General features: G+C 37.5%; 1 protein-coding gene across 1 annotated transcript in view; it reads right to left on the bottom strand.

Moving 5' to 3' along the window:
- Window positions 1–20,957: 20,957 nt before the first annotated feature.
- The window catches only part of LOC121386130, a 47,149-nt gene continuing 41,812 nt past the window's right edge, over window positions 20,958–26,294 (bottom strand). The window contains exon 5 of the mRNA XM_041516930.1: window positions 20,958–21,070. Within this exon, the coding sequence (XP_041372864.1) occupies window positions 20,958–21,070 (113 nt within the window). The remainder of the gene's footprint in view (window positions 21,071–26,294) is intronic.

Below are 26,294 nucleotides of genomic sequence, written 5' to 3'. Positions count from 1 at the left end.
GTCTATGCATTTGTTCTTTAACTAAATAGTTTGTATCTTTTATGTACATATTATAAGATAGTTTCCAAACTATATAATGTAATATTCCTGGAGCCAAGTGTTCATTTTATTGTGTCTATTATTATTATTTTATTTCATCGTAGTTGAGGTCAATATTGTAATGTAATAGTTGGGGGGGGGGGGGGGGTTCGCATATTCCTTTAAGTACATAATACCTTTAACAAAATTAAGACGGCCAGAAACACATTGAATATACAAACACTGATATTCTAAACAAGGAAATATAATTAATATGAAAGTTTGAACAGGAAGGAGTTAATATTCATAAATTGTATCGAAATGGACTGTACGGTACATACCTCATGAATAAACGTCCCTCACCCACCCACCCCCCCCCCCCCCACCCCAAAAAATAATAATAAAATAAATAAATAATAATAATAATAATAATAATAAAAAAAATAAAAATAATAATAATAACAATAATAATTGTAGTAGGAGCACATTAGAATATCAAAGCAGCAAATCCAGTTCCCCCCCCCCCCCCCCCCCCCCCCACCCCACCCCATTCAGCCTATGGCCCCAGGCAGGTATCAGTAGTTTATCTTTGATAAACCCTTCAACTAAATAATGTTTCTATCTTTTGCATAGTTATTTTAGTGAAAAGATTAGATTAGATTATATAAATATAAAACACGATTATTGTTGTTACACATTGTTTTTGTTGTTTGGGGGTTTGGACTGTCTAGAGTTTGCTGCCATTATAATGCGTCCAACTTAAGAAATATCTTCAGTGGCTAAAATTGTTTGCTAAATGCATTGTCTTGTTTTGTATATTCAGTGTGTTTCTGATCGTACTAATGTGTATCGCTCAATACGCACAGGACAAATATATATTGGGGAAAAAAATGAAGTTAGGTTAGCACAAACCTTAAGACAATCAGAAACACATTAGATGTACAGAGTCTAATATTAAAAAAAAAAAAAAATTCAGTCGTCAACAAGGGTCTGATAGTTGGAAACATTAACACTGGCAAACAAATATATATATATATATATATATATATATATATATATATATATATATATATATATATATATATATGTATATATATAATACTAAAACTATGAAAGCATATATTGTTTGAGTGTTTTGAATTGATATTTCTGAAACTGCGAACAATTATTCCCAGGCTCAGACTTCACAAGCTAGTGGAGAGATATTTCAGAAAATGTGAATTGATGATTGTTTTTATTATTATTAAATTGTAAACAATTAGGACTATTTTCCCTATAGTTTTGATTAGATTATTCTAAAACTTGGTACAAGGATCCTCTGGGGAAGTTTCCACAAACTAATAGCGAGACGATCAGTATTTGTTAAATTTATTAATTGATTTATTGATTGATTGATTGATTGATTTATTTATTTATTTATTAAACAATTCAATTGAAAATTAGAAAGCCTTACTTCACCTTGAATTCTGATTGGATAGCTATGAAACTTAATACTGAGATTATCTTACAATATCAACAAACTAACAGATACATATTTGGAAGTTTAGAATTTTAAACACTCAAAAGCGTCTTTGAATTATCACCTACTAACGACAAAATTGAAATTTATATAGCGGACCTCTCTGGACTGACATACCTCTTGTTTATTTAAATAAGAAACTCTTCTTAATGATGTTTGTATTTTATATAGATATTCCAACAAACAAGCTATTACCTTTTTATTAAGATGGTTTCCAATTGTTACACGTTGTCTTAGCTTGTGCATTCCAGTATGTTACACCGTGTTTTTTGAAATACATTCTAAACTTTAGTAGTGTTTGTCTTTCTGTGTGATTATACCTAACAGACAAATATATCTTTATTTAGATATTTTTGGTGCCGGTTTCCTATATCAATATCCGTGTGATCCTTGACCATATATCTGACTCCATATAACCGTAAATAAAATGTGTTGAGTGCGTCGTTTTTTTCTGAGGTTTTTCTTCTCTTTTTTTCGTACACATTAAGTATATCCTGCATATATATCCTAATGTATGCTGCCCAACAGTCTGAGATAATTGTCGTTTTGGGTTTTATGGTTTTGTTGAGTTTTTTTTTTAATTAAGGGTAAAAGTGTCCGGATCTCGTTTCGCTACTGTCCCCTTACACACCGTCCGCGATTGTATTTGCGTTTCGCAATTTTTTCATCATCATTGGCGGATCCAGGACTCTTTTTTTTTTTCTTTTTTTTTTTTCGAGGGGGAGGGGCGGCAAGAAAAAAGGGGAACGTTGGCACGTTAAAAGGGCATCTTAATAGGGATGCGTTTGTGTATATATCACAGTGCATGAACGGAAGTATGCACTAAACGACTAGCTGCGGTTTTCTGTAGGTTGCTATTAAAAACATTAAATAAATATCTTAAATGATATGTGACCCCCATTTTCTTGTAGGTAGATTAGAAATGAGGTGCCACATTTTTTATTGCTTGCTTACTGGGTGATCCACAATGTCTTTTTCGGCGCATCCCGCTAACTTAGTAAAACCATAGAGGGATACAGGCTCCAGTATATCAAAGAAAGGAAGGATCACATATATATTGAGAGAGAGAAAACCCGCTATTGCCACTTTTCTATTCTTTTCGATTAGAAGCAAGGGATCTTTATATGCACCATCCCACAAACAGGATAATACATACCACGACCTTTGTTACACCAGTTGTGGATCACTGACTGGAACGAGAAATAGCCCAATGGGCCCACCGACGGTATCCGAGAAAAGGTATGCCCGTGTGGACTACACAGATATGTTTTCTCTAGCCTCTTCCATTACAAAGGTAGATACTGAATAATTCTGGACGGGTCTGTCTACAAACTAGAAATAACATGGATTCCACACAACGGTAAAAACATCGATGAGTAGATGATAATCCAACACCCTACAGACGAAGAAATAATATTCACTAACAATTAGGGATATTCCTTACCATTGTAGGACATTCTTTACCAGTGATTCAGATCCCTTAACCGTTATGTATATTCCTTACCAGTCCGGGATATTCCTTAGTAAAGAATTACATTCCTTATCAGTGATGAATATTTCTTACCCGTGACCAACATTCCTTGCCAAAGATGGACATTCCTTACAAGTGACTGACATTCCTTACCAGACTGCAGGGGCAAGTGGAATATGAAGGCCTGGCAAAAGGTGGGCAATAATTAAAATATTAAATTATCAATAAAACGGCATTATATATCTGTAAACTATTAATTTCGCATTCAGTCTTCACTATCTTGTAACGATCAACAGTACTGTCTACTAAGCGATTACGGGATTAGCCGACAAGTTGCAATTATGTACAAAAAGTTAAAATTTGGTATATACTTGAAAAAAAGCAGGGGAACCTGAAATATTAATGTTAATATCAGCTATTACACCGAATATACGTTTTGACCACAGACACCCTAGTAAAGAACGTTCAGGTATGTATATCAATACACCGAATCACATTCCATAGTTTGCACATGCATCATACAGCTGTCCCTTACACGTGCCTGTGGTGTCATTTTCGATTTGTTTCAATGTCCAGTAAGGTCCATTAATCGCTGTGGAACATTATCTCTGTCATTCTTTTTCATTCTGTTCATCATACAGTTGTTATTGTTTTGTTTTTAGTCATTCTTATTGTTTGAATTTGCGATTTACTGATAAAAAAAACGTCAACTTTCTAATTTCTCTTCTGAACCCAATTGTCCTCCAAGATCTTTGGTGGTCATAAAACATACTGTAATACTGAACTACCGGTTGTAATGTGTACATGTATATTGTGAGTACCCAGTAGATTTATAAGTAATACTGTTGTGAGTTACGTTTTTTTTTTTTCAATCTGATTAAAATTAGCTCTACTGGGTATGTCAGTAGATCTAACAGCATTGCGTGGACTCCCGTGTTCAGGTGACATTTCATTTATAAATAACAATTTAAATATCAACCAATTATACTTCGTCTTGTATAGCGTTATTCGGGAACATACAAATTCTAAAAATATTGGGCGAGCCTATTTATGCAATAGGCGGACTTGTTGGTCTATTTCAACATTGAAAAAACGGGGGGGGGGGGGGGGGGGGGGAGTGCAGTAATAAACTCTGGATAGTAGGGGGAACTGGGGACTGATGAACCATTTTCAAGATATTTGGCTCTTTCACTCAAACCTTCATAGCTGTTGATAGCAAAACTGTTCATGCTTATAGAGGCATTATTGCTCTTGATTACAACATATACTTTGATAGGTTATCTTCATCAACATCTTTATGGGAGACACTTATGTAACAGGGTCCATGATGGCTCATCGCGCCCCAGGGTAAGGGACCAGTGAGCCACCCATTGGGTCCTGTGGGCCATGATCTCAAACAGTGAAACTAGCAAGAAACAACACATGTAAATTTTAAAACTATTATTACTGCAATAAATGTCATCTGAGATGCACACACTGTAATAAAATATGGGGTAAATTACATTTTCAACACTGACCTCGGTACCTGTTTAAGGTTTACTGTGTTATTGACTCAGTGTAGTTTCAGAGTCCTAACCTAATGCTGAATCTTATTCTAGATCGAACCCATCAAAGTTGACACTGAATTTTATGATTCCCTTCTGCCTTTTAGTGGTTTGTGCAACATGTTTAGGAAGAACTCCCAAGATCAAATCTGCTTCAACTGAGCTCATTTCTTCCTGGATAGGCTCAATAAATGTGCATGACTTAGTATGCCTGGTAGATTTTCTGAGAAATTGGACTTCATAGTCTCCATCATCATATTCTGGTGGTGTGATTACACCGATATAGTGAACAGTGCTCCGATCCGGGCGTATTTAATTATCACATAATCACCCGGCTCTGGGTCTTTCTCCTGAAAGACAATATGCACACCTTCTGATTCCTTCTCAGAGCTGCTCTCTGCAAAACGTGTAGCAGTAGACTTAGCCTTATCTTGGTATGCGTCTACCAATTGCCGATTTGCTGGCACTCTGGGTTTTTTGCAGCTCTTCTCAGTTGCGATGCGCTTTTTCACAGGTGTGTCAGTCAGAATAATGCTTTTTGCCCTTTTCTTTCAAGTCTGCTTCCTCTCTGGTGTTTTGGGGTATGGTCGTATGTGCTGTGGAGAAAATGTTACCATCTTTATTTGACTTGTCGAAGGCTGTGGCTGTGTAATGGTGGAAGGTTGTGTCTGTGTCCTGGTGGAAGGCTGTGCATCTGTGTTGGTGGAAGGCTGTATGCTGAGGAAAGGCTGTGGTTGTGTGCTGGTGGAAGGCTGTACCTCTGTGCTGGTGGAAGGCTGTGCATGTGTGCTGGTGGAAGGCTGTGCCTCTGTGCTGGTGGAAGGCTGTGCCTCTGTGCTGGTGGAAGGCTGTATGCTGGCGGAAGGCTGTGGTTGTGTGCTGGTGGAAGGCTGTATGCTGGTGGAAGGTTGTGCCTCTGTGCTTGTGGAAGGCTGTATGCTGGTGAAATGCTGTGGCTGTGTGCTGGTGGAAGGCTGTATGCTGGTGGAAGGCTGTGCCTCTGTGCTGGTGAAAGGCTGTGCCTGTGTGCGGTGGAAGGCTGTGCCTCTGTCCTGGTGGAAGGCTGTGTCTCTGTGCTGGTGGAAGGCTGTTCCTGTGTGCTGGTGGAAGGTTGTGCCTGTGTGCTGGTGGAAGGTTGTGCCTGTGTGCTGGTGAAAGGCTGTGCCTGTGTGCTGGTGGAAGCTGTGCCTGTGTGCTGGTGGAAGACAGTGGCTGATGACCAGGGGATGAATTAGCTGCCCCATTACCCTGCGGTGGATGGTTGAACATCAAATGCATTGTCGTTATTTGTCCTTTGAAAAGCGGTGGGGTCCAATGTGTCACCTGCCGATCGGACCGCAAAGTGGCTCATCGAACCCCACATAAAATGGCTCATTGGTCCCTAACACCACTTTCATGGCTGATCGATTAAAACTGTATTTAGACGTCAAGAGAGATTATTAACGAAACACACAAACCTTTACAGGATCTATGACATATGTATTATCATCTCAACATTACACTGTAACCAAAACACACACCAAAATTACTCAAGGTAGTCAAAGACTTATTTTTGTAACTGGTGTGTTGATGGTCTGCTCCAAAGATGTCTAAACAATATGGGTAAAGGTCACATATATAGTAATTGCATTGACAGTGGGTAGATGTCACCACTGTTTTGCAGTCAGTAGTTATATGGGGTGGCTCAAAGGTCCCCATGACTCATCGGTCCCCAGTTTCCCCATACTAGTATAAACAGGTTTTATGGCTATACCATCACGGTTTTTTGTTTCGTCTTGAAACGAATTTATATATAAAAAAAATTATATTGCAATTAGTTTCCCGCATACTTCGTAATTCACCCCAATCATTTTGTATACCCTTGGCATAATCCCGAATATTTTCAAATTCTTTTGAAATCACTGGCATGATTTTGCAAGTAAGGTTTTGACTGGTCGACTGAAAGGTCAATTGGACATGACCTTAAACGGGCTGTTATTAGATTCACATGTAATAGTGGAGCTAATTTTAATTAGATTGTTTTTTTTGTTTCATAATTGTAAACTGGCGCTCACATAACTCCGGTATGAGCCCATTACCAACCGCCAACTTACAACGTATTTTATGTCCATTTGCAGGGGGCGAAGGCTGGGGGGGGGGGGGGGGGGGTCGTCCGACACCCTGAAGCAAATGATCCGCTTTCAGAACTAAAACATACAGGTTTATATATGGAGTTTTTGGTGGTGCAAAAACAAAATAGAAAAAGGGTCGACTTGGTTCATATTCGAACCCCTCCCAACCAGGTCCAGATCACGCTACGCCTCTCATTTTATTGCGTTTGGGCGAATGTCGATCCTATTGCATGATGTAATCATTACTTGCGTACATTCGAAATTCATATTTCAATGATGTCATTTCGGGGCACAAAGTTTCTTGTCACTTCTGAGTGTTTAACAAATCATGTTTATCTGTTCACGTATGATGGGTGGACCAGTTTCGGTGAGCATAAGCATTCGATTCTAAATCATATCAATATTTATACACAGACAGTTGTTATTCAAATAGCTACCTTTGTATTAGTATTTCTACGTTTCAAATGAGCACTAAACTGGCCGCTATTTAGCAAAGATCACTGCACGTGCGTCAACAACTGTAGCATGCATCAACTGTAAATATTGTTGACTACGTCACCTTTTCGGTGAGTGAAACGTTTAGTGGTGCAGCTTACAGCCAAAACTGTCCAACACAAAACTTTTCAGTGTTTAAATATTTTAAGACATAATAGACAGAACCAATGTTAACAGACCACATTTTAGAAACATTAATATAACAATTCTGATGTCTTGCAATTGTGCTAAAAGTTGAACAAATGAATGGCTATAATGGTAAAATTGTTTCGTTAAAAAAATATAATCTGCATTCAGAGTTTTAATAAATATACAAACATATCCGAACTGCCACAGCAACGAACACTGCTGGACGCATACCTGGTTTGAGAAGGGTGTCTGCACAAACCATTCGGAACCGACTTCGAGATGCTTCCCATTTTGCATCAACAGAGAGAACGCTTTCAGCAGGACAATGCCAGGCCGCATACGGCACGTGTAACAATGGATTTCCTACATAATGATAACATTAATGTGATAATATGGTCATCAAGATAGCCAGGTCCAAACCTCATTGAACATCTATGGGTCGAACTGGATAGATGTGTACGTCAGCGTGACCCGGAGCCCCAAACGCTTCCGCAACTGTCACATGCACTGCAGGAAGAATGGGCTAGGATTCCACTTGCCCGGATTCAGAGACTAATTCGGTCTATGCCAAGGAGATGTTGCGCAGTGATTGCTGTTGCTGGTGGCCACACAAGGTACTGATTTCAGCGCCCTCGTGCGACACTGTTTCGCGACAGAAACGCCGTCAGTCCATAGCAAGAATATTGCCACACACTCATGTCAAATTTGACTGTGACACGATCATAAACAACGAACTTATGCCACTTTGTATTAAAGAGACATGAATATTTCGCCTATGCGTTTCTTTTTTGACAGAGTATAATATTCAACAATAAAATTAATATCTGTTCTTGTTTCACTGTCATTTATAATTATACTAACCATCCTTACTTTTCATTTTAGTCCAATTGGCAAGTTTACCACTAATAATCATCAAATACATATTAATTTAATTACTGTCATTTTGAAGTTTTAACTGCTCATTAAATTAATTAATTAATAACTATTCTCACTGATTAACTTTACGACTATCACGATATAACCACCACTGCCAAACAGTTAATTACTAATCACTGTTCTTTTGAAATTTTCACTGACGTCAGGCGACAAATTCGGCAAACACTAATTTTCGCCCCCTGACAACACATGAACATTTTGAAAGTAAAACTCAAAAACCGATAATAAAATATAACAGTGAGTTACTAGTAAGTAAACAAGTAAATAAACAGAGCGATATCGTTTTATTTTGAAATTGGTTACAATTAATTTGCGAGATTGCTACAAAAGCAACACACTTCACTCTCCCCTTTTACAAATTCGTTATAATTCGGAACACCTCGGCTGATTACGGATAGAAATAGGCCTAAGTGTTTCGAATGATCGGAATATTTCGATATTTCGAATATTCCGCTTATGTACATCCAATGAGAACAGTTGATACATGTTATATTAAGGAAGACATCACTGTTTTCTGTTTTCTGAACGAAAGCTTTTGGTTTGAGTTTCAAATGCCCTTTTTGTTTGTATACAAAATGTTTTGCACGTAAGCATTTTAGCTGTATGAAGTTAGTACGTGCGTCTGTGCGTAAGCTTGTAGATGTGTGTCTGTGTTATTGTTTCAATGGGGTTCACCACATTATCTAACGTGAGTAAAGAGCGCCTTAAAGTTGCGTATGATAGCCTCATAGTTTTTTCTTTGAAATTGTATAGATCTTCAAAATTACTAATGAACAGCAGGCTCTATCACTTTTATGTGTATCTGCCCTACCTAGACAGCTGTATTTAGAATAGTGCCTTCGTATGGGTTTTTTTTTTTTTTTTTTTGTATTTTTTTGTATCGTTGTTTAATGTATAACTGCCCTACCTAGACAGAGCCGTGCCTAGAATAGTTCCAGTTAAAGTTATACTTTATAAATGCCCCTTTGTATCGTTTTGTTTTATATGTATAACTGCCCTACCTAGACCCAGCCGTCCCTAGACTAGTGTCTTTTAAAGTTTTAATTTACAAGTGCTTACAAGCGCCCCTTTGTATCACTGTGTTGTTGTTGTCGTTGTTGTTGTAAGCTGTATCTGCCTTACATAGACAGATCCATTCCTAGAATAGTGCCCTTTAAAAAAGGTTATCAAAGTCAAATTACAATGAAATATATGATAGTCATACTTATATACGAAGCAAAGTTGATTCTATGGCTTTCTCCGTGGCCCCACTCCCCGTTCTCCCGTCCCTTGTCAACACTAAAATTAACGAATTAGAGATTCAGATCTAAGAATAACAGGTTTGAACTCTTATATATAATAATTTTTGGGTTATAACCCTCCAAAAAAGGAAGTGATCACTGTCTGAAAATGGGTAATTTTGCTATCAAGATTCCAAAGGTTAAACAAAATACCACATTCTTGGGTTATAATACCATTCAAAATAACGCTTAAAATAGTTTATAAATTATTATTTAAAAATGGCTAATTTTGCTATTCAATAAAAGGCGTTTAAAGCCATCCAGTTTTTAACACTTTCCCCGTGCCATGCTTAACAACGACCCTGATCATTAGCGCACCGCACTTTAAGAAAATGCTCCGACGGGCCTCAAAGCTTTCCCCGGGAGGTGGGTGGGTGGGGGGTGGGGGGTGGGGGGGGGGGTGGGGTGGAGGGGGGGGGCATGCCCCAGGACCCCCTAGACATCTCGTGCCATGCTTAGAAACGACCCTGATCATTAGCACACCGCACTTGTTCCGACGGGCCTCAAAGCTCATATAAGGGGGCGAGACGTAGCCCAGTGGTAAAGCGCTCGCTTAACACTCGGTCGGTTTGGGATCGATCTCCGTCAGTAGGCCCATTGGGCTATTTCTCGCTCCAACCAGTGCACAACGACTGGTACATCGAATGCCGTGGTATGTGCTATCCTGTTTATGGGATGGTGCATATAAAAGATCCCATGCTGCTAATAGAAAAGAGTGTCCCATGATGTGGCGACAGCTGGTTTCTTCCCTCAATATATATGTGGTCCTTAACCATGTGTCCGACGACATATAGCTGTAAATAAATGTGTTGAGTGTGTCGTTGAATAAACAATTTCCTTCAAAGTTTTTATAATAATCTTTATTAATGCTGCTAGCGCTACAGAAAATCGCAACTAGTCATTCAGTGTACACTTCCGTTCGTACACGGTGATATATACACAAACGCATTCATATTAACTGCAAATATTAACTAAGATGCCCTTTTAACGAGACACTGTGCCCCGTTTTTGCCCACACTCCCCCCTAAATATGTGTCCTGGAACTGCCCATGGTGCGGACACATTTGCCAAATACAATCGCGGACGGTGTGTAGAGGGCAGTAGCGAGACGAGATCCGGACACCTAAAACACTAAAAACAACATAAAAGCCAAAATTACAATTCTCTCAGACCGTTGGGCAGTATACAACAGGATATATATATGTATCTATCTGTCTGTCTGTCTGTCTCTATCTATCTATCTATATATATATATATATATATATATATATATATATATATATATACTGACACACAATGAAAACGCAAAACAGATATTTTTCAATATTTTGTTGTGATTAATGAAAACTATATTTATTGGACTTAAAATAACAATTGATGAGAGGAATCCATTGATTGGTACTTTTGTCTGGGTTTTAATCCTGGTTTTGTTCTTGTTACACATACAATAGCAGAAACACACAAAATGGTGTGAAATGCGTTCACTACATTCTAAATTATGCTGCATGCAATGCACGTGAAATGCCAATATGTGGACACATAAAAGTCATGCAACGGTGTCATATTCCTCGTCACATTAAGGATGCCACGACTCGGGGAAGAACAAAGGGAGGGAGCGTTGGGTATGGTTCAAGGCGGGACTTCGCAAAGCCAAGTTGCTAGTACCATCCATCAACTATTGGACGACTTGTTGAACGTCATCAACAGACCGGGAGTTTCCGTGATCGTCCTCGACCTGGTCAATGTCCCGTTACGATCGGCAGATTCGACGACACCATCTCCGTGACCGGTTCAGAACTGCGACAATGACACCAAACAACACGATAGGACGTCATGGAAGGCCTACCCATACGATGACAGTCATCAGATGCAGACGCCCGTACAACGGTAACCACTTAATAACGGGTATGACCACCTCTTGAATTGACCACTGCAGTGCATCACAGGCGCATAGAATTGACTAAAGTCTTGATTTCTGCCTGTGGAATAGTGTTCCATTCCTGAATGAGCGCTTGACGAAGTTCGTTGACGTTAGCGGGTGGGTTGGGACGACGCCTCAATCGTCTGTCCAGACTATCCCAGACATGCTCGATGGGGTTGAGATCAGGACTTTTAGCGGGCCAGTAATCAAAGAAATCAATGTTATTTGTCCTAAGAAAATTTACAGTGTCTCTAGCTGTATGAGAGGTGGCATTATCATGCTGAAAAATCGAGATGTTGGCGTTGTTATGGAACAGAGGAATGACGTGATGAGCGAGAATGTCATCGCGGTAACGTTGAGCATTTAAATTGCCACCAATGATGACTAGTGGTGAACGATAACCATGGGAAATGGCTGCCCAGACCACGACAGAACCCCCACCCCCGACACGATCTCGTTCAAGAACACAACAGTCAGCATAGCGTTCATTTCTCCTACGGTAGACGCGCACCCTGCCATCACCACGTTGTAAAGAAAATCTGGATTCATCTGAAAAAAAGAACGGTATTCCAGGTTCGCCGTATCCAATGAGTGTGTACACGTGCCCAATTAAGACGATTTAGACGATGACGTTGCGTTAAAACGCATCCGACGTAAGGACGTCGTGCATGTAAACCGTTCTCCCGCAGACGATTACAAACAGTTTGCCCACTGATTCGGTTATTATGAAGCCCAGGTGTGTTAGCAGCAGTAGCAGTGGCAGGTTGGAATCGATTGCACAAATGCCTATTCATGATATAGCGGTCTTGACCACGCGTTGTAACACGTGGACGTCCACGACGTGGCAAGTCATTGGTGCTTCCTGTCGTTCGAAATCTTACGCGAAGATTTCGTATCGCTCGACTAGAAATCCCAACATGCCTTGCAACGTCTTCAGTCGACATGCCAGCATCAAGCATGCCAATCGCCCGTTCGCGTAAATTATCAGGTATTCTTGGCATACTAAAAATGCTACAATGTAAAAAACCTTAATTTGTTTACAAATTTTGAAGCGTTTTCGTTCACTTGACAACAATGTCAGTAAGACAAGTAAAACAAATTGACCGAATACTACACGGGACATATCGAATCATGCATGCACGTGCAAATTGAATTTCACGTTGTCGACGATTAACAGTGCAAAAATAATCGATAAAATTCATGAATCCTGATAATGCAGCTCAAGGCTAATACTACGTATATAATTTCATTACTCAATGAATTCTTTAACACAACAAATACTATATGTACAAATCGTAAGTTTCTTTTTTTGTTCAGTATGTATGCAGGACATATTTAATTTGTTCGAAAGAAAAAGAAAGAAAGAAATGGTTAATTAACAACGAACTCAACACATTTTATTTACGGTTATATAGTGTCAGACTTATGGTTAAGGACCACACAGATATTGAAATAGGAAACCCGCTGTCGATTAGCAGAAAGGGATCTTTAATATCAACCATCCCACAGACAGGTAGTACATACCGGTTTTTTTTTTTACACCAGTCATGGTGCACTGGCTGGAATGAGAAATAACCCAATGGGGCCCTTCTTATTATTCTGTGTTCAAGCTATAGTTGATCATGCTTTAGATTTGGAGTCCGGTTGTGGTGATTTAAAACGTTGTCTTCTTTGGAACCCCAAACATTGACAGCCAGTGTTGCTCCGTTCGGCCAGTGCTTTATCCTGGTTGTATCGTAGAGAGGGCATAATTGCAGAATGTGCCCTGGGGACTGTGGGGATCGATCCCACACCGACCGATTGAGCGCCTTACCACTGGGCTACGTCCCGCCCCCTTTAATTTGTACGAAGCCTATGATAACTGCATCACTGTTCTTATATACATGTACTTTCTTTAAACAAAATATGAATGGATGAAATAATGTTTAACAACACTCGGACACCAAAGACATCTAAATAAAGATATATTTGTTTCCTAGATATAATTATACACAAAGACAAACACTACTGAAGTTTAGAATTTATTTCAAGAAACACGAAGTAGCACACTGGGACACACAAGCTAAAACAACGTGTAACAACTGGGAACCATCCTAAAAGCTAATAGCTGGTTTGTTGGAATATCTATATAAAATACAAACATCTTTAAGATGAGTTTTTTTTATTTAAATAAACAAGAGGTATGTCAGTCTGGAGAGTTCCGCTATTTAATGTTCAATTTTGTCGTGTTAAAATTCTAAACTTCCAAAATGTATCTCTATAAATGTGTTAGGTATCTGATCAAAATTCAAGGTGAAGGTAGGCTTTCAAGTTTTCAATTAAATTTATTTAATAAATACATAAATCAAATTATTTATTGCCTCACTATTAGTTCGTAGAAACTTCCCCAGAGGATCCTTGTACCAAGTTTCAGAATTAACTAATCAAAACTATAGGGAAAATAGACTGTGAAATCTGGACATAATTGTTTACAATTTAATTTAAGAAAAAAATCATGAATCCAAAATTTCTAAAATCTCTCTCCACTAGTGTATGAAGACTGACCCTGGGGATCATTGTTCGTAGTTTCAGAAAGATCAATTCAAAACACTCAAACAATGTATACTTTGATAGTTTTATATATGTATTATATATATATATATATATATATATATATATATATATATATATATATATATTATATATATATATATATATATATATATATTGTTTGTTTGATATTGTTAATGTTTCCAACTATCAGACACTTGTTGGCGACTGGATTTTAAAATTTATTTTCAATATTAGACTGTACATCCGAAGTATTTCTGATTGTTTTAAGGTTTGTGCTAGCATTTTATTTCTCAATATATATTTGTCTTGTGTGTACTTATTGAGAGATACACATTAGTACGATCAGAAACACGTTGAATATACACAACAAGACAATGCGTTTAACAAACAATTTTAGCCACTGAAGATATTTCCTAAGTTGGAAGCATTATAATGGCAGCAAACTCTAGACAGTCCAAACCCCAGACAACAAAAACAATGTATAACAACAATAATCGTATTTTAATTTTATCTAATCTAATCTAATCTGTTCAGTAAAATAACTATGCAAAAGATAAAAACATTATTTAAGTGAAGGGTTTATCAAAGATAAACTACTGATACCTGTCCTCGGGTCATAGGCTGAATGTGTGTGTGTTGGGGGGGGGGGGGGGGGGGGGATTTACTGCATACTTATTTTTCTGTCTTTGCTGCTTTGTTGTCTATGGGTAGCTCATCGTGATTGGGGGCAGGTAGGGGAGCGTCTGCTAGGTTTGATCAATTCCAGATATTAACCATTTACCGTTACGAAGGTCACACCGAAATATTACCCCCGCCCCCCGAAAAAAAAACAAGAAAAAAAAAATGCGTAAATTTTCTAAAGTACCACTAATTTTTTTTTTTTTTAATTTTTTTGGGGGGAGGGGGGGGGGGACGTTTATTCACGATACGATTTTATGAGTACTAATCCGTTCTTTATCACAACCACACACAAAAAAAGTTAAACAAAATAAAGAAAAAACAAAACAAAAGTAGGATGAATGGGAGAAAAATCAAATCAAATATAATGACGCCTTGACTCCCGGACGACGTCCATCAATTGTAACAATAAAAGAGGTAACACATCTAAAGTCCATCTAAAGAATGCATAATCAGGAAACATTTAGCTATATACATTAAGAAAGCAAATTTAGTGTGCGTGTTGAATATATATGTCAAATAGTGGTATGTAACCATTCATATATAGCTTGGAAACTATTTTAAAATATGTTTTCAAAAATACTACCATTATTTAGTTATAGAAACAATGAAAGGTAAAATACTGGATTGGATTTGCCCAATGTCTTGTTGTGTTGTCTAGGGGTAGCTATTCATGATTTTTTAAAAATGGTGTATTTATGTTTATTTTTTATTTTTTTAATTGATTAATTAGTTAAAAACAAAGCTGGGGTGGTGGTGGGTATGGGGGTAGGGGCGTTTGCAACTCTTGGTAAATTCAATATTCGACAATGCAGATTTTTCTTCATTTCTAGTAAAGTACTCATGTGACAATGTTTTTTTCATGAGGATGGTACCGTACTGTCTATTTCGATATAATTTATGAATATTAACCCCTTCCTGGTCACACTAACATAGTAATTTTGTTAAAGGTGTGCACAAACCCAAATCCCATTAAAATATTGACATCAACTAGGACGAAAAAAAATAAAATAAAAATAAACAAAATGAAATGAACCCTTGGCTCCAGGACTAAGATCACAACGTGTAACAATAAAACATGTAAACCATCTAAAGTCAATCTAAAGAATACGTAACTATATACATTAAGAAAGCAATCCATATAGGTTATGAAATTCGCATTTAGAATATGTCAAATAGTGGCACAGAACGATTCATATATAGTTTAGAAACTATTTCAAAATACGAACACAAAAGATACAAACACTATTTAGTTAAAGAAACAATAAAAGGTAAAATGTCGAAGCTAGTCCAGGATTCATAGGCTGATTTCTTTAGAGAACCTGCATTTGCTGGATAATAATAATAGGGGTAGCTATTCATAACAGGGTCGAGTTTTAAAATGATTTACATAAAGTTGGATGGATTGATAAACAAATCTAATAGAATGAACCCTTGGCTCCAGGACTAAATCCACAAAGTGTAACAATAAAAACGGAAACCATCTAAAATTTGTCGAATGAACAAACGTAACAGAGACGCATCTAACTATATACAAAACAATTGAATTATTCAATGTTAGTGCACATTTATAGTATGTGTCAAACAGTGGCATGTAACCACTGATATATAGTTTCAAAACTTGAATGTATTTTTATGTAATATGACAATTTAAATGCATCGCAAGTTTGCTATTGGATAATTAGAAGTACTGTTCGCTGTAAAATAGTAGTGGTATGTGTCAGCCCATCGATAAATAGTATGAACAAATGTCTATATTTAATAGGTAGACCTGAATTCATGGCATGTTTACATATGAGCAAAAGAGTTGTACCGTTGGCTCGAAACCTTAAAGCTGATTAAATGCATTTGGATATGCGTAAATTAGTCAGAAACGTTACAATGACGAACAATTCTGGACAGCCCCTTTAAGTTAAAGCTTAACTTGAGATAAAGTAGTTATAACCAGACAAAAATGTTTTGCCAAGTTGAAGTCAAATACCAGAAAAGTTTAAAGTTTGTTTTCTTCAATGACATGCACTAGAGCACACTGGTTTATTAATTATTGGCTATTGGATGTCAAACATTTTCTAAATTTGACATATAGTCTTAGAGAGGAAACCCTCTACATTTTTCCATTAGTAACAAGGGATCTGATATATGTATCAGACAGAATAGCACATACCACTGACTTTGATATACCAGTCATGGTGCACTGGCTGAGACGAAAATAGCGCAGTGGGCAATACCAGATGATGACATTACATATTTTCATTCCCAGTAAATGCAAAGTATAGAGTAAAATAAATTGTAACAAAAAACAAAAACACACACACAAAAAAAAACCCCACAAAACAAACACAACAAAACAAAACAAAATAAAAACAAAAACACTAAAAAAAAAAGATACTTGAACACACAAACTGTTGCACTGAATAGTTTTATTTATGGGGAAAACTAAAATGGAATAAATATTTTAAATGCAATAGAATAGAATAGAATAGAAATATGAACAAGAAAATTAAAATAAATAAAATATAAGACATTAATATACAGCAATATAGATAGATATAACATTAAAAATCGTAAAAATCGTAAAGATGCAGTGTCAAAGTTGCATAATGACAGCTTCCATACTTGTTTTTCATCAACTTTCACATTATACATTCAGCTATATGCCCATAACAATTACAGAAAACCTTTTTAATTTATTAGTGGAACAAAATATTTAACTTTTTACTTTTCTTCTTCTGTAAAATAATAATATAAAAAAACTTGTTTGTAGGAGGTTGGGACACACTATAGTCGTACTGAACGTGAATCTGTGCATATAATGTAAGCACTTTACAATTCTGATAATCCCGTGTTATTTATACACATATTGTATGTGGGATCGGGTAGTTTGTATAGACCGTTTGTAGGAGGATGGGACGGACTATAGTCGTACTGAACGTGAATCTGTGCATATAATGTAAGCACTTTACAATTCTGATAATCCCGTGTTATTTATACACATATTGTATGTGGGATCGGGTAATTTGTATAGCCCGTTTGCATGAAATGGGAACTGATGAATTGACATTAACACCATAAGGAATAATGTTGAAACATATAGTGAAGTTTTATACCCATAGAAACTCAAATTTGGTGGGGTTTAAAAAAATGTTATTAATGTTTTATGACTAAAATTACATGTTAAATACATGTTTGTTTTAAATACCAGCGTCTGTATATCTAGTGTATGTGTCATAAACTTTTAGCAGTTATTTTTCATTTTATTTTGTAATATATATATATTGTTTTGTATATATGTTCGAAATTATTGGAACACAAAATCAGGTATTGGCTGTTAAACATATTAGGTCAAAAACACATCGTATAAATGAAACAGCTAAATAAAGTAATTACACATGCAATTCTGCCTTTAATGTCCTCGTACTGCTTTATTGATTATAAGTAACAAGTCAGGTAAAACTGCCTAAACTCACCGTTTTAGCATTTTGAGATATAATGTTTACAGTTCATAATTTGTATGCCCCCCCCCCCCCCCCCCTTTTTGTTTTTGAAAATGTTATAGGATTAAAACTAATAATGCTTTTTTTTATATGAATTTAACATTATTAATTATACAGTTACAAGCTAATTCATCAGTTACCGTGTTGTGCAAACAAACAATTGTTATTTTGAACAACTAATGTAAAACTAGTGAAATACTGCACTTATAGCTATGGTACTTCAACTTTAGTCTAATTTCAGCTACAATTTTATTTTTAAAAAACCCAACCAAATGTAAAATACTGGAATACCCAACAAAAAAGAGCCTTGTTTACTGATACAGTTTCATACGAATTGAAAAAGAAAACTGGTATTCTAGCATTAGCATGTTTCTGTCTTCCGTATCCAGGTACTAATTACGAAAACATGCAGGGTTGTGAACTTGATTTTGGTTTCCGTTAGTTATTAGATTCGTTCTGCACATCTTCAGCTTTCTTCTTTATTTTCCTGGAAATAAATATAATCTATGATTTAGTCCTAATGTTACATGGCACAAATTGTAATATTACTTTTTGTGTTATAATAACAAAAATATCAAAGTGGTATGATACCATAGATTAGTATTGAAATAACCAAAATAAATAGAAGATAATAAATTATTAACGAGTTATCAAGACGTTTTCCTTAGCAAATCACAAAGACAATTTATTTCACTAATGAAAACAAAACAGTTGCTGAATTTTTGTTTTGTGTCACACACACACACACACACACACACACACACACACACACACACACACACACACACACTGATATACACAAATAAATTACATTGTTAGATGAATGCGTCACTCGATTCAGTTATATTTATATAATAATAATAATAATAATAATAATAATAATAATGAAATGCTTGAATATGTCGTTATTTTAAGTCAAATTCACACGGTCATATATATTGTTAAAATGTTGTATTGTTTAAATACTAGAACACATTGATTTATTTATTATCGGCCATTGGAAATTCTGACATATAATGTTAAGAGAGGAAACTACACTTTTTTTTTCCATTAATAGCAAGGGATCTGTTCTATGCACCATCCACCAGACAGGATAGCACACACTTTTGATATGGCAGTCGCGGTACACTGGCTGGAAGTAGAAATCGCCCAATGGGCCACCGAATGGGATCGATCCTAGACTGACCGCGTATCAGGCGAGCACTTTACCACTGCATTTTGTGTTCCATATTTCTAGCAAGAAGGCATAATCTACAAGAACGACGTGATTTCTTCAGTACACGACACCAGCAGCGGCATGCTAAATGTTGCAAGTCTTTTTTTAAAGAATAGAATACACATGCCAAAACACAATCAATATTTATATCGGCGGCGTCGTGGTTAGGCCATCGATATACAGGCTGGTAGGTACTGGGTTCAGATCCCAGGCGAGGCATGGGATTTTTAATCCAGATACTGACTCCAAACCCTGAGTAAGTGATCCGCAAGGCTCAATGGGTAGGTGTAAACCACTTGCACCGACCAGTGATCCATAACTGGTTCAACAAAGGCCATGGTTTGTGCTATCCTGCCTGTGGGAAGTGCAAATAAAAGATCCATTGCTGCCTGTCGTAAAAGAGTAGACAGCGGGTTTCCTAAAAAAAAAAACAGTGTCAGAATGACCATATGTTTGACGTCCAATAGCCAATGATAAGGTAAACAATCAATGTGCTCTAGTGGCGACGTTAAATAAAATAATAAAAACTTTATATATTAATGGGGAAAATGTCAGGGCTTATTGCTGACCATGGCATTCTGGTAACGTTTTGCTTCTGCAAGGTGGGCCAGAGCATTGTCATCTTGAAACACTAACCGTCGACCAGCGCTAGCGAGCACACAGGACAACAATCGGTGCCGGTATGTTATCCCAGTAGTAATCACAAGTGACCCTCCCTTGAACAATTTGGACTGGAGTTCTGTCAGTCATAATGATGCCACCCCACATCATAACTGAACCGCCACCAAATCTGTCATATGGCCTGAGATTGACGTTTGCTTGGCATTCATTTGGACGTCTCCAAACACGACCACGCCTATAGAGGAAACATTTTGTTTTGTTTAACGACACCACTAAAACACATTGATTTAATTAATCATCAGCTATTGGATGTCAAACATTTGTTAATTCTGACTCGTAGTCATCAGAAGAAACTCGCTATATTGTTTGGTAATGCAGCAAAGGATCTTTTATATGCACAGATAGATATACCACGACATTTGACCAGTTGTGGTGCACTGGTTGGTACGACTTATCCAAGAAGTCCAGAGTGAATCTGAACTCGTCAAAAAACATTACACGATACCATCGATGATTCCCCTAGTATCTACTCCGTCAACACCATTGGTGCCGTTTACCACCACCTGGTCGCCGAAGATGCAGATGAGTTGCTAGGAGACGAATTCTAGTCGTCTGACCCGTTAATCGGACCCCAGTAGCCTGCTGTAACTGTTTTCTTTCTTTATTTATTTATATTTAAAACATACAGAACGGAGCCGAAAGAAGCCGCCAGCTAAGGTTGGGGTGAACTGTCATTTATGTATTAATTCGCCTTTCAACAGGCATTGGAAAATGGGGACAGTGCACAAATCGTTATTACAAAACTGAATGAAATCATCCATCTGCAACACCGTTTCTGTTTTGAGGTGTAATATACGAACTTTTGAAAATTGAACTATTTCGTTGCCCCTTTTATTTTTTTTTATCAAAGGGTGACTACACATATAATTCTGCTGGGGTGTCGTTAAACATCTATTATGTTCTATTCTATTCTAATTACTCTTATAAAGTATCCACGCAGTAGGAATAGCAAGAGCCAGAACAATAGCGATCACAATTCCCGATATAGCACCTGCACTCAAGGCAGATATACGTTCTGGATCATCTAAAATATACAACACTATCAATTAACATAGCAATACTATTGACAGCTATAACTCTTACACATACATAAACCACCAATGTATGCACACATCGGAGGGACGTTTTGACATGTCGAGTCTGCTACCATGAGTGCCGTCTGTAGATATACTGTCATTTTGCTGGTTCACTATTTGTACAGTGATAATTCCCCAACAATGACGATCCCCACGATGGCAATAATGCAGGCCAACTGACAGACATGTCCTGTATCTGATTAAACTGTTCAGTTTACTTTACTGCATGTGCGATACTGCAGTCACATTTTTATCAACGAGCTTCGCACCGCATGCACTGGTTTCAATAATGTATATGTTCTGCTATTTTAATTATTAAAAAAAAAAAAAAAAAAAAATTGACAAATATTAATGTTCTGCTCACAAACACTTAAAATTAAAAAAGCTCATTGTGTTTAGCACAAATTGTGGTCAGACAATTGAGAATAAAAGGTCTGAACACAAATTAGTAAACGTAAGGAATTTTAACTTTCAGATTTTCTTCATAATTACGGACACATTACTGCTATAGAATACTGTCACAACAACAACAAAAGAACACCACACAAAACCCCAACAAGACCCCCACCCATGCTCAGTACAATTAAAGTCAACAATCAGTATAATGTAAACAGACATTCTGGGAGTACAGTTGAAGTAATACATGCACCCTACTGTCCATACATGTTGTCCTACCTCAAAAGTTCGAGGGCCATAACTCTGTGAAGAAGAGTACCAGAGAGGTACATAATACGGCCATTAGGAGTTTGATGGAAAACCATATCTATATTAATGAATATGTTATGGGTATGATTCAATTTTAATTATGTGAAATGTTTGTAATGGGATGTATAAACATATTGTTTTGGACCAACCACCATCCCAAATTGATCTTACATATGTGGCTTGGTGGTCCTGTATGTAAGATATGCTCTGGACAATGATTTACAGTTACATGCAGTAGAGCGTGAAAAGTAGGTCACAGTAACCTAGTAATAGTACGCGACGTACAGCTATCCCAAGTTGTTCCTACATGTGAGGTTTGATGGCCCTGCATGCAGCTATATGCAAGATATGGTCCGAACAATGATTTATTGTTATGTGCTGTAGACCGTGAAAAGTACGACACAGTGACCTAGAAATAGTATGCGACACACCGCCATCCCTAGTTGTTCCTACATGTGAGGTTTGATAGTCCTGTATGCCATCCTAAGTTGTAGATCCATGCAAGGTTTGACGATCCGCTATGACCTAATTATACACAGACCATCCCAAGTTGTACATGCATCCAAGGTTTGACGATCCTTTATGGCCTAATTATACACACCATCCCAAGTTGTACATGCATGCACGGTTTGACGATCCTCTATGACCTAATTATACACACCATCCAGAGTTGTACAGGCATGCTAGGTTTGACGATCATCTATGACCTAATTATACACACCATTCAGAGTTGTACATGCATGCAAGGTTTGATGATCCTCTATGACCTAATTATACACACCATCCCAAGTTGTACATGCATGCAAGGTTTGACGATCCTCTATGACCTAATTATACACACCACCCCAAGTTGTACATGCATGCAGAGTTTGACGATCCTCTATGACCTAATTATAAACACCATCCCAAGCTGTACATGCATGCAAGGTTAGACGATCCTCTATGACCTAATTATACACACCATCCCAAGTTGTACATGCATGCAAGGTTTGATGGTCCTCTATGACCTAAGTATACACACCATCCCAAGTTGTACATGCATGCAAGGTTTGATGATCCTCTATGACCTAAGTATACATACCATCCCAAGTTGTACATGCATGCAAGGTTTGATGATCCTCTATGACCTGCATATTATTATTGTACATGTGTATTACTATTGTGCATGTATGTTATTATTGTACATATATTATTATTGTACATGTATATTATCACTCTGCATGTATTATTATTGTACATGAGTATTATTATTGTACATGTATATTATTATTGTACATGTGCATTCTTATTGTACATGTATATTATTATTGTACATGTATGCCATTATTGTGCATGTGTAATATTATTGTGCATGTATATATTATTATTGTACGTGCATATTATTATTGTACATGTGCATTATTATTGTGCATGTATGTTATTATTGTACATGTATATTATTATTGTACATGTGTATTATTATTGTACACATATTATTATTGTACGTGCATATTATTATTGTACATGTGCATTATTATTGTGCATGTATGCTATTATTGTAGTACCAGATAAAATTAAAATATGATGTCATGTGTGGTACAGTAATATATGTCTACCTTTCCGTATGTGCATATTGTGATTCATTTGCTTGTGTCGCCATCAAATCTTATTTTGTATTTTGTACCTATTATAAAAAAGAGAAGACATTTAACTAAACATGGACTTTATTTTATTAATGGAAACATGTCATGTCGCCAAAAGAATGACGATGCTGTGCAACATAACAGTGTTAAATTAAACAGAATTGTCTTCGGTATTGGATGGAATAGATATTCCCAGTTTGTTATTTTCGGTTTATGAACAACAAGATATCCAGGAAGCTATTGCTTCACACTGTTGTAGTCAAACCAGCATGGGCAAGAACTGACAGCCTCTTTACATTTCTGACTGGAATGTATCACTTTGTTGTGTTTTCCCAGATAACCCCAACACCATAACAGCCTATGGGCAATGTATCTTTATTTTCTGAAAAGTACAAAACAAGTTGTGATTTAAAAAAAATTATATTGTCTACTGTTACTGTAAAGCATAAGATGTGAAGATATACATTCCGGCATTTAGTCACATTCCAAAATAAAGTTGAATTACCCATACAAAACCTACCAAAAATATATACAGAAAGACACACACACACACACACACACATAGACATATGTATACATGTGTATATATATATATGTGTGTATATATGCGTGTGTGTATGTATATATATATATATTATATATATATATATATATATATATATATATATATATATATATATATATATATATATATATATATATACTATACTCTTCAAAAAAAGAAACGCAAAAGGGTACAAATGGGTTATAACTCCGATTTTATGTTTCCTACCGGTTCATGCTTTGTGAATATAAGGTCATTCCATGTCCCAAACACATTCCCACGGTTACATTCGATAAAACGCAGCTACTGTACAATAAAGTTCCAAAATGTGAATATTCGCAAAAACGCAGCCACGTGCAAACCATGTCACCACTGCACGTGTGTTGTCTGCACGTGCAACATGAACACCAACAGTATAAAAGTGCAGGGTGTTCGCTTGCCTGGCCTCTGTATCCAATCCAGGACATGCCACGTCTCAGTGAACCGCAGAGAAACAATGCCATCGGCCGACTAGACGCAGGCGAATCCAGAACGGCCGTTGCCAGGGCATTCCATGTGTCCCCAAGCACCATCTCCAGACTGTGGGACCATTACCAGCAACATGGATCAACACGTGACCTCCCTAGATCCGGTCGACCACGGGTCACTACCCCCGGGCAGGACCGCTACATCCGGGTACGCCACCTTCGGGAACGATTGACTACTGCCACCTCCACAGCCGCAGCAATACCAGGTTTGCGCAGGATATCCGACCAGACCGTACGGAACCGCCTACGTGAGGTAGGAATTCGTGCTAGACGTCCAGTTCGAGGTGTCATCTTAACACCACAACACCGTCGACTCCGACTGCAGTGGTGCCAGATTCATCGACAATGGCCTCAACTGCGATGGAGACAGGTGTGTGGTTCAGTGACGAGTCCCCGATTTCTGCTCCGACGTCATGATGGAAGATGTCGCGTGTATAGGCGTCGTGGTGAACGTTATGCGGCAAACTGCGTGCAGGAAGTGGACAGATTCGGCGGGGGTAGTGTCATGGTGTGGGCAGCCATCTCACACACTGGCAGAACTGACCTGGTCCACGTGCAGGGCAACCTGAATGCACAGGGCTACATTGACCAAGATCCTCCGGCCACACATCGTTCCAGTTATGGCCAACGCCAACGCAGTGTTCCAACATGACAACGCCAGGCCTCACACAGCACGTCTCACAACGGCTTTCCTACAGAACAACAACATTAATGTCCTTCCTTGGCCATCGATATCACCGGATTTGAACCCAATTGAGCATCTATGGGACGAGTTGGACCGACGCCTCCGACAGCGACAACCACAGCCCCAGACCCTGCCCGAGCTGGCAGCAGCCTTGCAGGCCGAGTGGGCCACCATCCCCCGGGACGTCATCCGTACTCTGGTTGCTTCAATGGGCAGGCGGTGCCAGGCAGTTGTCAACACACGCGGAGGCCACACCCGGTATTGACTCCAGATGACCTTGACCTTGGTGGTGTGTCCTATCACTTACTCACAATGGACAAGAGTGAATTGTGAACAATCCTGCAACATTTGGTAATTATCGGACTCACCATTCAATAATTAAATCAATTCTCCAAATGTTACGACAATGTGGTTTTGCGTTTCTTCTTTTGAAGAGTATATATATATATATATATATATATATATATAATGATTGTATTTTGTCTACTGTCAGTTCATATGAAGTGTGAAATATATACATGTATATATAATGAATAATGATTTTAAAATCTTAAAATTAACGTACTAATTTCTTGGTCCATCCATGCCGATATCATAATCTACTCGATAAGCCAGAAAGTTTAGTACAGTACTTTAGCATCCATCATGTGTTCTGGCTGTATCCACATTTATACCTGGAACTTTAACTAGAAATGATTGTGTTAACTAACCGAGAGAAGAAATATAATTAGACATAATTCTAGTTAATATGACCCTTGTACACAACATTTAAGTTCCATTTTTATAACATCATTTAGTAATATAAAATGCCTATATACAATCCCTTTAATTGGCCGCGGCAATCGCCAATGCCGTGGAGATTGCTGCAGATTGTTTCATTCTCTGCAGAATTTTTTTTTTCGTCAACTATATTGGATTTTTTTCCTTATTGTAAAAATAAAATATACTTTGTGAACTGAAAACAGATTAAAACTAAATATTAAAAACAGCAATTAGCTGCACCGTTATTACTAAAGTATCTGAATCTGAGCTCCATCGGGCATCGCAGGTACTACTGGATTGCAAGTGGTTGACAACTTATACATTGTT

The sequence above is a fragment of the Gigantopelta aegis genome, chromosome 12, assembly GCF_016097555.1.
Source record: "Gigantopelta aegis isolate Gae_Host chromosome 12, Gae_host_genome, whole genome shotgun sequence".
Classification (NCBI taxonomy): domain Eukaryota; kingdom Metazoa; phylum Mollusca; class Gastropoda; order Neomphalida; family Peltospiridae; genus Gigantopelta; species Gigantopelta aegis.
The sequence above is the reverse complement of the archived record's forward strand: the minus strand, read 5'-3'. Positions and strand labels throughout refer to the sequence as shown.